Source organism: Pleurodeles waltl, chromosome 10 (genome assembly GCF_031143425.1).
Source record: "Pleurodeles waltl isolate 20211129_DDA chromosome 10, aPleWal1.hap1.20221129, whole genome shotgun sequence".
In the NCBI taxonomy this organism is placed as follows: domain Eukaryota; kingdom Metazoa; phylum Chordata; class Amphibia; order Caudata; family Salamandridae; genus Pleurodeles; species Pleurodeles waltl.
The window spans coordinates 338741171-338754756 of NC_090449.1; the positions used below are offsets into that span (position 1 = coordinate 338741171).

At 46.2% G+C, this 13586-nt stretch overlaps 1 protein-coding gene across 3 annotated transcripts in view; it reads right to left on the bottom strand.

Moving 5' to 3' along the window:
* The window catches only part of METTL22 (methyltransferase 22, Kin17 lysine), a 244005-nt gene that overhangs the window by 86853 nt on the left and 143566 nt on the right, over positions 1-13586 (bottom strand). For all 3 annotated transcript variants that reach the window (XM_069210541.1, XM_069210540.1, XM_069210539.1), the window contains exon 7: positions 5207-5260. In XM_069210541.1, coding sequence (XP_069066642.1) covers positions 5207-5260 — 54 coding nt within the window. The remainder of the gene's footprint in view (positions 1-5206; positions 5261-13586) is intronic.

Consider the following 13586-nt stretch of genomic DNA (forward strand, 5'->3'; position numbering starts at 1 on the left):
CATAAAAACAACCCAGAGGTAGGACACAAATCGATGATTCAACATATAAGTTCACAGACTCGAATATGGAAGCAGCCATGTCAGCTCTAGAAAAGTTAATGACAACACAGTCCCCTGAGAACGACTTTGGCCTCTTTTTTATTTAGTTCACTCACGTTACCATATCTATCCAGGAACCAGGATGGGTTCCCAAGAATTGCATGTCCACAGCCAATGCAGTACTTTGTTTTTTAATTGAACATAACTTTTCCATGACTGGTGCTTAAGGGGAGGAACATTACCTAAAATCACAACATATGGGGTAGCCTCTGGAGAGAGATTGTCACTCTTCCCTGTGCATCCCCCTTTGGAGGAATACGTAGTGTATCTCGTGAGGTAGCCACGGAGGGCATCGCCTGGGGTGGGGGTTGAGATTCCCTCGGATGTTCAGTCATCCTGTTTCCTAAGTGAGGCCGACACCGTCAATAGCCCAGACTTGTTGCTGCCCAATCACTAACGTATCACCCTAACAACTTCTTGGGAGGGGATCCGTTTTTCGGACAATGTGCAACCCTCCAGCCTTGTCGAAGTTTCCTTGCTAGGCTGCCACAGGCGCTATCGATACTACCAAAGCGTCACCTGTTTCACTGTTAATCAATCGTTCAATCTGCTCCTAACGAGTTAGAGCTGGCCCCAAGAGTTCATAAATCAAATTCTCAATTTTAAAATCCAACTCGTTCAATATACCCCTCAGCCCACTAGCCTCAGCAGCCTGTGTGACACTCTTCGAAAACTGGCCATCGCCCTTACTCTGCGTTAGGTTCTGCTGTTTATTTTCCATTTCCTTTTAGGGGCCTCCGTGGATGATTCAGGAGAGGACGGCGGTCGATGGACAATTGCGGGGGTCAATGTAGGCTCGCTGTGAGAAGGTAGCCTCTTTCTAGCCTTGTTACCCCCACTTTTGGCCTGTTTGTGAGTGTATGTCAGGGTGTTTGTCACTGTTTTCACTGTCTCACTGGGATCCTGATAGCCAGGCCTCAGTGCTCATAGTGAAAACACTATGTTTTCAGTATGGTTGTTATGTGTCACTGGGATCCTGCTGGTCAGGACCCCAGTGCTCATAGGTTTGTGGCCTATATGTATGTGTCACTGGGACCCTGTCACACAGGGCCCCAGTGCTCATAGGTGTGCATGTATATGTTCCCTGTGTGGTGCCTAACTGTCTCACTGAGGCTCTGCTAACCAGAACCTCAGTGGTTATGCTCTCTCATTACTTTCAAATTGTCACTAACAGGCTAGTGACCAATTTTACCAATTTACATTGGCTTACTGGAACACCCTTATAATTCCCTAGTATATGGTACTAAGGTACCCAGGGTATTGGGGTTCCAGGAGATCCCTATGGGCTGCAGCAATTCTTTTGCCACCCATAGGGAGCTCTGACAATTCTTACACAGGCCTGCCACTGCAGCCTGAGTGAAATAACGTCCACGTTATTTCACAGCCATTTTACACTGCACTTAAGTAACTTATAAGTCACCTATATGTCTAACCTTTACCTGGTAAAGGTTAGGTGCAAAGTTACTTAGTGTGAGGGCACCCTGGCACTAGCCAAGGTGCCCCCACATTGTTCAGAGCCAATTCACTGAACTTTGTGAGTGCGGGGACACCATTACACGCGTGCACTACATATAGGTCACTACCTATATGTAGCTTCACCATGGTAACTCCGAATATGGCCATGTAACATGTCTATGATCATGGAATTGCCCCCTCTATGCCATCCTGGCATTGTTGGTACAATTCCATGATCCCAGTGGTCTGTAGCACAGACCCTGGTACTGCCAGACTGCCCTTCCTGGGGTTTCTCTGCAGCTGCTGCTGCTGCCAACCCCTCAGACAGGCAGCTGCCCTCCTGGGGTCCAGCCAGGCCTGGCCCAGGATGGCAGAACAAAGAACTTCCTCTGAGAGAGGGTGTGACACCCTCTCCCTTTGGAAAATGGTGTGAAGGCAGGGGAGGAGTAGCCTCCCCCAGCCTCTGGAAATGCTTTGTTGGGCACAGAGGTGCCCAATTCTGCATAAGCCAGTCTACACCGGTTCAGGGACCCCTTAGCCCCTGCTCTGGCGCGAAACTGGACAAAGGAAAGGGGAGTGACCACTCCCCTGACCTGCACCTCCCCTGGGAGGTGTCCAGAGCTCCTCCAGTGTACTCCAGACCTCTGCCATCTTGGAAACAGAGGTGCTGCTGGCACACTGGACTGCTCTGAGTGGCCAGTGCCACCAGGTGACGTCAGAGACTCCTTGTGATAGGCTCCTTCAGGTGTTAGTAGCCTTTCCTCTCTCCTAGGTAGCCAAACCCTCTTTTCTGGCTATTTAGGGTCTCTGTCTCTGGGGAAACTTTAGATAACGAATGCATGAGCTCAGCCGAGTTCCTCTGCATCTCCCTCTTCACCTTCTGATAAGGAATCGACCGCTGACCGCGCTGGAAGCCTGCAAACCTGCAACATAGTAGCAAAGACGACTACTGCAACTCTGTAACGCTGATCCTGCCGCCTTCTCGACTGTTTTCCTGCTTGTGCATGCTGTGGGGGTAGTCTGCCTCCTCTCTGCACCAGAAGCTCCGAAGAAATCTCCCGTGGGTCGACGGAATCTTCCCCCTGCAACCGCAGGCACCAAAAAGCTGCATCTCCGGTCCCTTGGGTCTCCTCTCAGCACGACGAGCGAGGTCCCTCGAATCCAGCGACACCGTCCAAGTGACCCCCACAGTCCAGTGACTCTTCAGCCCAAGTTTGGTGGAGGTAAGTCCTTGCCTCACCTCGCTGGGCTGCATTGCTGGGAACCGCGACTTTGCAAGCTTCTCCGGCCCCTGTGCACTTCCGGCGGAAATCCTTCGTGCACAGCCAAGCCTGGGTCCACGGCACTCTAACCTGCATTGCACGACTTTCTAAGTTGGTCTCCGGCGACGTGGGACTCCTTTGTGCAACTTCGGCGAGCACCGTTTCACGCATCCTCGTAGTGCCTGTTTCTGGCACTTCTCCGGGTGCTACCTGCTTCAGTGAGGGCTCTTTGTCTTGCTCGACGTCCCCTCTCTCTGCAGGTCCAATTTGCGACCTCCTGGTCCCTCCTGGGCCCCAGCAGCGTCCAAAAACGCCACACGCACGATTTGCGTGTAGCAAGGCTTGTTGGCGTCCATCCGGCGGGAAAACACTTCTGCACGACTCTCCAAGGCGTGGGGGATCCATCCTCCAAAGGGGAAGTCCCTAGCCCTTGTCGTTCCTGCAGTATTCACAGTTCTTCAGCCTAGTAAGAGCTTCTTTGCACCAACCGCTGGCATTTCTTGGGCATCTGCCCATCTCCGAGCTGCTTGTGACTTTTGGACTTGGTCCCCTTGTTCCACAGGTACCTTCAGACAGGAATCCATCGTTGTTGCATTGCTGATTTGTGTTTTCCTTGCATTCTCCCTCTAACACGACTATTTTGTCCTTAGGGGAACTTTGGTGCACTTTGCACTCACTTTTCAGGGTCTTGGGGTGGGTTATTTTGCTAACTCTCACTATTTTCTAATAGTCCCAGCGACCCTCTACAAGGTCACATAGGTTTGGGGTCCATTCGTGGTTCGCATTCCACTTCTGGAGTATATGGTTTGTGTCTATCCCTATGTTTCCCCATTGCATCCTATTGTAACTATACATTGTTTGCACTGTTTTCTAAGACTATACTGCATATTTTTGCTATTGTGTATATATATCTTGTGTATATTTCCTATCCTCTCACTGAGGGTACACTCTAAGATACTTTGGCATATTGTCATAAAAATAAAGTACCTTTATTTTTAGTATAACTGTGTATTGTGTTTTCTTATGATATTGTGCATATGACACTGAGTGGTACTGTAGTAGCTTCACACGTCTCCTAGTTCAGCCTAAGCTGCTCTGCTAAGCTCCCATTATCTATCAGCCTAAGCTGCTAGACACCCTATACACTAATAAGGGATAACTGGGCCTGGTGCAAGGTGCAAGTACCCCTTGGTACTCACTACAAACCAGTCCAGCCTCCTACACTCGCCATTACAACCACCAGCTCCTATAGGTACAGTCTGGGCCGCTGATGAAGATAAAACATTTGGGTCAGAGATGGGTGTGATGCCGTTCCGAGCATCTGAACACATGCTCTCTTGTGAGTACACTCGAGAAGGAAGATCTTTTTCAACATTCACTATTTCCTCTGCGAGTACACCCACAGCTGACGACAGATACGTTAAAATAAACAACGTTACCCATCTTGCCCTAGGAACAGTTCATTCCTTGACCATGGGGGCCTCTTTGCTGGGGCTGGCTTTACGCGTTCCCGTATTTATGCCGAACAAAATAAAGACAATTCAGTAAGATTCAGAAGCAAGAGAGGTGGCCCGTGGCCCGGCACCCGGCAGGCGTGTGCCGCTCTGCCGGAGCTCCCAGGTGCTTTTCAAAGCAGTCACCTCTGCCTGCGGCTGTACTGTGGGTGTCCAGCTGGTGGGGGGTGCTGGTGCCGGAAGTTATCTGCTCTCCGGCCCCCACTCGAGCCCCACTGCCTCCTTCACACGCTAATTCACAATAACTGCATGTAAACGTGTGCTGAGTTCACCTTTATCCTTATGGTACACATTTAGGACAAGGAAAAAGGAAGCTTCCCCCCCCGTTATTTATAAGTAATGCCTGACATGTTAAATAGTGAAAGCATTTCTCTAGTTGTCATTTTATATGACAAAATCTAAAGTACTCTGCATGAGTTTATCACTGCAATTGAAAAGGCATAATGTAGATGGCTGGACAATAACTGTATTTTACATAGGTAGGAAACGTGATAGATGCAGTGCCTGATCGGGAAAACTCAATTTCATACAAGGATGTTTAACAAATTGTCATGCATATCACATTTGAAAATTCATTTGAGAGGTTCTGTAATGCAGCAGGGCTCTTGGAAGAGAAAAGATCATGAATAGGTTGGACACATTTGAAATGCTAACTGAACAAGTACACTAGAAACTTTCTCAAGTAGTGGTATAGGAAAGTGGAATGTTTTTAACATGTTGCTATAGAGGTCATGAAAATTCATTATTTAACTGTTTAATGTTCTGTACTGTCATATGAGAGTCATTCTTGTCAATAGCTTTAAAATAACATGGAATCAATGTGACTGTGAGAACATGTAACTGTAAAACAGCAATTAGATAAGTGCTATTACGTACCTTCACATAGCTCGTTTTTTAACCAGTCTAATGTCTTCACTTTAACTTCACCTCCTATTAATCCATAAAACAGAATATATTTTAATGTTGCGAAGAAGGAATGTTAGGTCATTTATATGAAAACATTATACTACTGTCAGCTTTTATTAACTGCTGGAATTACAATAAAAAAAATACAGTACACTGAAAACTAACCTTACTTTCAGAGGCCATTTTCACTCTTGGGGGAGGGGGTGGAAAGAAGCGCGAGTTTAAATCTTCAGGCAGAAGCTATGGCACGTCATGGGCGAGGATCACAAACTGTGCCGAGGGGATTTAAGTATGTAGCCATCCTGCACTGCCTGATCATGCCTGAAGACTGCATGTGACCCTGTCTGGGACCTGAACACTAGCTTGGAATCCATGCTAGGCTCCCATGTCTGTCTCTTTAGTTTCTTGATCATCCTTAAAAAACAACAAATTCCAAATTCTAATGCTGGGATGGGTTCCAATAGCCACTTGCATTCTGGAACAAGTTCCTTTTCTAGATTTGAAAGTTGAAGATCTACAGAGGTTCTCACTATACATTTTGAACTATATGTTGTCATGTCCAGAATGTATCTCTATTCCTTTGCAGACTTTCCTGTTAAGATTAAAATCAAGACTGACTCTATATTGCTCATCAGTGTTGGGCTCTGCCCACTTGTTGCTGGCCGGTATTTGCATGCACTCACTCCGAACTTGCCCTGCGCTGCAGTTAACTCATTCCTGTTCTTTATTGTATTCAGCCCACCTTCCGTGGGTGTGACCTAAAAAGACCTAATAGACCTCTTTTGTTCCACATAAGGAGTTGCAACAACTGTCAACAATGGGAATTCCTGCTTTGCACTTCATTTGCCTTTGTTGTGAATTCCTCACCCCTCCACACGGCCGGCACTAGGTATGGGCAGTGTGGGCATCTGCCCATGGCCCCGTACCCCCCCGTCAAGATGGGGCCTCCCGCCAGTGCCTTACAGTCAGGCTGGCACACTGATCCTCTTGTTCCTCTACCACAGAGGTTTGTCTCCTTGCTGGGAAAGGGCCCTCCCTTGGGCCTCGCAGCTATAGTGTAGTGCTGCGAGGCCCAGGGAGGGGGCCTCCAGCACTTGGCCCAGGCAGATGAGATGCACTGTGAAGGCATTTGAAGCAATCAGGTCTTTTGTTTCACCCTAAAAAACACTGCAGGATGCCCAATGTCACTTAGTCAGTGCCCCACCCTCTTTTAACTCTATCAAAGGCCAGGCAACTCACTTTCAGCACTTTATGGGCTACGAAAGAGGTGTCACGTAGGTCACTTCAAGAAAGTGTATTTGTTTGACATGGGAAGTTTTGACATTAATATGACACATTATGGAAGTGCACTGAGAAGAACTTATTAAAAGTGATAGTTTTAAAAGCTAAATAATTTGTAAACTAAGAGGAAAGGCAGTTGTCATGTAAACCCTGTATTATTATAGAACAACATTATAGTCTACTAAATCAAACACAATACTTATTTGTACAACTTGTATTCGATTTACATGTTTGAGTGTTTTCATACAGGATAATAAAGAAAAGGGAGTTTTGGTGAAATAAAATATCACTCTGGGACACATTGATATTTTTATAGGCATAGGTAGGAAGTGATTTGTTCAGAATCACAGGATATTGAGCTGAAGCGGAGACTCAAACCTGATTCTCCATTTCCAGTTTGCAGCTATGGCTTTAATGCCTCATCCAGGGTAGAGATGGTGGCAGACAGAAGCCACACGAAAGCTCAGTTCAGTATTGGTTCCAACAGCACCTCAAGCTGAACCGGAACCAGGTGTCAGGCTTGAGCCTGCGTGAGGTTTCAGTAGCTGACCCACCTCTAATTTCTAACTAGTCCATAAGTGGGGTGGCGGTGGCCTCTGATAGCAAGGCCAGGAGATGCCCTTCCCAGGTAAATGTCACTATGTTGTGGGCTTTCCACAGCTTTAGAATAGAGTGATTAGTTTCAGCATGTTTAGGTGAGTGGGTAAAGCTGCGATTAGATGTTAAGACTCCTACGGCCATGCACAAAACATGCTCACTCAACCAGGCCCTGTGGCAGTCAATAGTTATTGGGTGGTAGATATTGCTATTTACCACTATTGTTTCAAAGCATAAGAGTATTTATTCCTTTTGGATATCAACGTTATTAAGTTTCTAAACCCAAACTGTGGCTGAGTTTTAATATCAAGTCAGTGACTGGGGTTCAGATGAGCAACAATTTAACTTGCTTGCACCAGAGCCTGTTGCACCATTGATACATCAACGGCTCTCCTCGCTTAAGTCTCTCAGCAATAGTCATCCAATACTCTCCTGGGAGTCCTAAAGAAGAGGGGTGCACTCTGGGGAGGTAGAGAGGGGCTTCCCTGAGCCTACGGCAAAGGACCATTTCTGCGAGGCCCATGGGATGATGATTCTCCCAGGGGTGTTGCTATAAACAATGCATAGGTGCTGTGGCACTGGAGCCCAGGAGTTTTAGGGCCCAATTTACCTAGATTATGGCTGTGATCTAGCCAGTGGATGCTGTGGTGAGAGAGCGATGCATTTATCTTGCTTTCACCAGGGACCATTGTCACTCTAGTGGCCCCTCTCTCGTGGCCCCTCTCTCATGGCCCTGATAGCACTAGTCCAGTATTGTAAAGTCCAGCATAAGTTTGCAGGGTGCGTGCAGGATTGTCCCTTATTTTAGATGTTTGTCCTGCATCCTTTGGTGAGCTCCTGCAGAACGCCAAATGTGTAATTTTGTTTTTCACACCAAGGTAAAGATGCACATAAGTAGGATACTCAATAGGGGATATAAAATAAATAGGCCAACTACAAAGCCTGGCATGCCCAACCTAGTGGGAAGCATGACTCTGGGAACAACCAACTTATATAGGTGTGAGAGGCCAGCATTGTTAAAATGGTAACTGGGAAGGAGGACATGTAGCACCAGAGTTGACCTACACAAGTTACTTTAATAAAATGTATACTTTTAGACATACTAAAAATGAGGAGTGTAAAAACGGAAAACAGCTCTAAACCAGGAGGCCTCAGCCTTCAAATCTTTCGTTTTAGCTGATGGCCAGCCTACTTATGGGATAATGGCAAATAAGAAGAAAAGGTTAAGGGAGAACATAATTTGCACAAAATCAAACTATTTGGTCAAGTAGGAGAACCAACACCTCAACACAGGACTGCTTTTTCAAGACACACAAATTTCAAATTATACCACCTAGTTCATCTGCTAAAGATTTTAGGGGGCTGAATTACAACACAATGCAATGGGAAGAGAACCCCTGCTGGTTGCCGGATAGAACCCCATTTGATTCAGCAACTCACTCCCAGCTTCACTTCTCCTAGGATTTTTTCAGGATGTAATGATATATGATCTTGAAGGCTGTTAACAGGTCTAAAAGTATTAGTATCTCAATACCTCCATTGTCGACCCTGTGGCAAAGATCAATCAAAACCAATACGATCACCAGATCTCTACTATTTCCTCTGTAGAATCTGGATTAGAAGATATCCAAAATAGTGTTTTAAAAAAAAACAGTTTGAGCTTTTTAAAAAGAGTTTTTTGAAAAGTTTGCCATAAAACGGTATGAGGCTAATTGGCAGAAAGTTCCTGAGATCTTGTGGGTCAAAGTTGTTTTTTAAATAACAAAACTGATTTCACAGTGACTTTTTTCCATGTCATGGGAAAATACCTTTTCTTAAAGAACAGGTAAACATGTCCAGGAGTTGAGCTTTGAGAACAGGGAAGGAAAGTTGCATGACTTTAGCTGGGCATAAACAGATAGAATGAGAGCTTATATTGGTGGAATCAAGATCAACCCCATCAATCGGTGTGAAAGAGTTTTAGGAATGGGTATTTTGAGTTGTCCTATCAGGTGAAGGAATTTGTTCTGCCTGGATATTGTCATGTAATAGTTCAACTTGTTGAAGCAGAATTGAGTAAGGTTATTAAATAGTTGTTTGGAGTGTTGTGATATAGCTGATGAAGCTGAATTAAGTTGTAGTTCTAATATAATAATGAATAAGTCTTTAATAGGATCAAATCCAATACGAGATGTAGCTTTACTTGGATTTGCTGATTTGAAAATTATAAGTGGTTGCGATGTTCTATTCTTTGTTTCTTTATCCAATTTCTTTTCCGCTTAAACATGTAAATACTGGCCATGCATGTAAAATACTGGCCAGGTGGCACCCACCCCCAGGCCCTTGCAGCCATAGTCCAAGGAAACCAGCCTGCATTATCTACAAAGCCATAATGACTGGTGCCTCTGCATACTTGTCCTACTTGGATAATAAGTTCTCCAGCTTCAGTGGTTCTCCACACATCCTTCACATCCTCAGGGTTAGAATTTGGGTTGTCAGTTAACTGGAGTAAGCTCTGCTCAAGTGGCAACCACAATCCTAGTCAGGGCACACCGTAAATTAACCTGTGTTTACCCTCTGGCTGCTTTTCACAGAGCAGTCAGGCTTAACTTAAAGGCAATGTGTAAAGCATTTGTGCAACACTTCAAATAGTAAAACAGTAAAAACATAGCACAAAAAGACTGCACATCAGTTTAGAACAATAGAGCAGATTTTAATACATAGAACAAGAATAGAATGACAAAAATGTAATAAGTAAAACTTGAGTTGTGAATTTTATAGATTAAACTGTAAAATAGAGCTTAGAAGCAAAAGCACTATCCGGGGATATATGGTCATGCCGGACCAGGACAAAGTAAAATGTTCAGGCTGACTGCAATGGAGCACGTGCTGGATATAGGAACCCAGTGACGCCTGCTAACCAAAAGTACCTTAATCCTGGTTGTGTCAACATCAAAGATGCAGCTGAAGCAATGTGCTGGTGTCAATACCTGCAGCAGATGAGATGCGTCAATTCTCCCCACGCAGTAGAAGAGATGCAGATTTTCTCCACGAACCAGCAGCGATGCGTCGGTGCCAGGATGCAGCAGGTCTGTAGGCGATGAGCTGGAGTCAATCCTCAGCAGAAGAAATGTCGATTTTCCCCACAGTAGAGGGGACTCTTTGATTTCCTCCATGCAGCGGCGAAGTGTCAGTTCTGAGATGCGGCGGGTCTGAAGGCCATGCGCCAGTTCTGTTCCTGCAACCCCAGCAATGCGTTGGAGTCGATCCCTTTAGCAGAGACGATGTGCAGGTTCCAATCCTTGCAATGAGGGTGATGCACCGGTTCCAATCCACGCAGCGAATGCAATGCGTTGGATTGACAGGGGATGCTTCAGTTCAGCTGCAGCAAGCACCTGAGGCCCATTCTCAAGGGTATAGGACTGGGGTGGCACCACATAGCAGGGCAGACTCACAGACGGCAGAGACCAAGTTGGTTAAAAGTATTTTATGTCCTTGAGACTTCAGATCAGGAGACCAGTCAGCTGGGCCTTGGAGTCACTCTGGATTGAAGAGATGCCTGGCAAGAGGCAGTGGGTCAGCACAGTAAATCAGGAGTCCAGCAGAGTAGCAGTCCAGCAGAGTGACAGTACTCGCTGCAGTACAGCACCCTTCTTCCTGCAAGGGTATCCACAGGTCCAGAAGTGTACTGAATTGGTGGTGTCAGAGGTCTAGTACGTATATCCAGTTGGGTCTCTGAAGTGGGAGAGACTTCAAAGACACACAACGTGCAAAGTGCACAGAGGACTTTACCCTACCTGCCCTGACTCCAGACTCACTACAGGAGGTTATGCAGCCCTTGGTGTGGGGACAGGACACGGCCTATTCAGGTGTGAGTGTGGCTGTGGCCAGCTCCTCCAACCAGAGGCCTTGTGCCGCACTGCTTGGCTGCCCATAGAGGGTTGGGCGCTGGGCCTGGCAACAAGTGGTGGATTAGACTCACATGTGGTAATAAAATATTATTTTATGTTAGAAATTATAGAAACTTACTGAAAAAAACAAAGGTTTATGTGACGTTAGAGTTAGGCTCATAATTTAAACGTACAAAAACATAGAAATTTACCGGTTAGAGTTCTCAAGTAACTATAACTCGTGCCCTAAGGAAACTTTAACTGGCTCCCCAGCCATGCAGTTTTTTCATCCAAAATGTTATCATGATGTTTTCAAAGGTATCATGAGTGCCATAATTTGTGGGGTAATTAGCAGTGCATGTCGAGGGTGTGAGTTATAGTTACCTTAAGACACAAGTGAATTTCTATGATTTAATACGTTTAAAATGTGAGCCTAACTATAACATACTGGTAACCGTTGTTTTTTTCAGTGAATTTCTATGTTTTTGTTTAAATTTTATTTCCTAACTATACGTCCCTGCAACCTTTGTTTTTTCAGTGAATTTCTATGTGTTTTTAATGTATAGTCATTTTCATTACTATACATTAATCCAACCACTGCCTGCGGCCAAGCCCTGAGGCCAGCCTCTACAAGCACCCAACCTTTCACCGTGCACAGTCTTGCCCGCAGCAGGTGTTGCCCGCAAGACAGACCCTGCAGCCAAACCCCATAACCACCCAACCCTACAGTGCCACATATCCTTTTGGCCATGTGCAGCAGGAGTTAGCCGCAGCCTGTCTCTCTATGTGCGAGAGGGTGTATATGGGGATGAGAGTGGCTGTTTGAGTCTCTGTCTGGGTGTGAGAGTGCATGCATCAGTGTCTCAGTGGGTGTGTCACTGTCTGCACAGGTCTGTGAGTTGGTGCATGACGGTGTCAGTGGATCTGTGAGTGGGTGGGTGAGGGTCATAGTGGGGCTGTGAGTGGGTGCAAGAGGGTCTGTGAGTGGGTGCAGGAGGGTCTGAGTGGGGGCAAGTGAGTGGGTGAGTAAGGATCTGTGTGGGTGTGTGAGTGGGAGAAAGGGATTGAAAGAGAGAGAGAGAGAAAGAAAGAGTGAGAGGAGGAGAAAGAGTTTTTTAGACTTTGATGGATGATATACTTAGAATGAGATATTTCTGGACAAATTGTCAATTAAAATAAGTGAGATCACCTTTCAGTATGGACCTTAAACTTTAGAAGTGTAAAAGAAGTTGAAGGAGGGAAATGATTACGGACACACCTGAAATAGAATCCTCAACTGTCAGTGTGAGGGTCTATGACCTTAACCATTAGGTCAGAAGTGACTCCTTGATGGACTGTTTCCAGACATACCTAGGGGCGGCTCCTTTGTAATGGCGAAGGAGCGTCGCCCCATAGCTAAGCCAGGAGCTGAAAGATAAAACAATATTTAATTTTATCTTTCAGCTGCTGGCTCAGCCAACAGCATGTTCAGGGAGTGCACCTAAGTGCGCATGTGTGTTTGGCCAGCCACCTCAGGTTGAACAGCTGGACTGGAGAAACTGCACAGACCACAGGGTTGTGTCTAAGTGGCAATCCAAGTCGCTCAGACCAATCCAGACACTGCTTTCATGCTAGGTTTAGCATGAAAGCAGAGCCAGGATTGCTGGGGAGCCTGTGCTGGTGTCCCAGTGAATGCTGGGACACCAGAAGAAGAGGAGCGATGAGCGAGGTGGTAGGAGATGGCAGTGATGGGAAGAGGTACGTTTAAAAACATTTTTTTTTTTTTTTTTACTTCTTGTCCCCGCCCCACCTCTCCCCTTCAGATTTGCTGGACATACCTTTGACATGCAACCCACATTTCTGAGAGGAAAGAAATGTGAATGTTTCCTTACTAGGAAGGTTTAACAGTCAAAACACTAGCAAATAAACAAACACACTGCCAATCGATACTCAGGATTTGAACCTTCAGCCTACTGAGTGACAGTACAAGAATATAACCATTAGGTCATTGAGAGACCATGCAGCGACAATCTCTCTCACTCTCTCCCATCCCGTTATGGGATGGAAGAGAGAGAGAGAGTGACTGGACCGCAGGACGAGCCTTAAGGCCCCCGCAGTCCTAGCCGGCTCCCCGCGTCCTGCAGAAGCCGGCGTTGCTCCCAGAAGCATGGAGCTGCTTTAAATAGCAGCTCCCTGCTTGTGACTGCAATGTTTTCATCTGTCGTCCCTGCATGCATATTTGCTCTGCTTTCTGACAGCAGTCTTTAGTGCCCCAGGGAGGTGGTGGACCCCGGGGCTGCAGAGGAGGAAGGCGCAACCCCACTGCATCATAGTTCAGTAAACCTGGGGAGGTGGTGGTCCTTGCATTAAATTAACAATGCCCCCGGAGTTTGGCCTACCCAGGGGCTTAAGAATAATGAAGCGCGGAAGCCTGTGCTTGATTTTTTTTTTCATTTTAGTCAGATCCGCTGTGAATCATGGCGAAAATAAAAATAAAATGCTTTTTAGCTCTGTGGGAGGTCCCGCTGGGACCCCAGCACCAGAGCTAAGAGGTCAGGGTTACTCTTCCCTTCACCCCCTCTCCCATTTTTTTTACGGGATGGTTGCCAACACCTCCGGGTTTG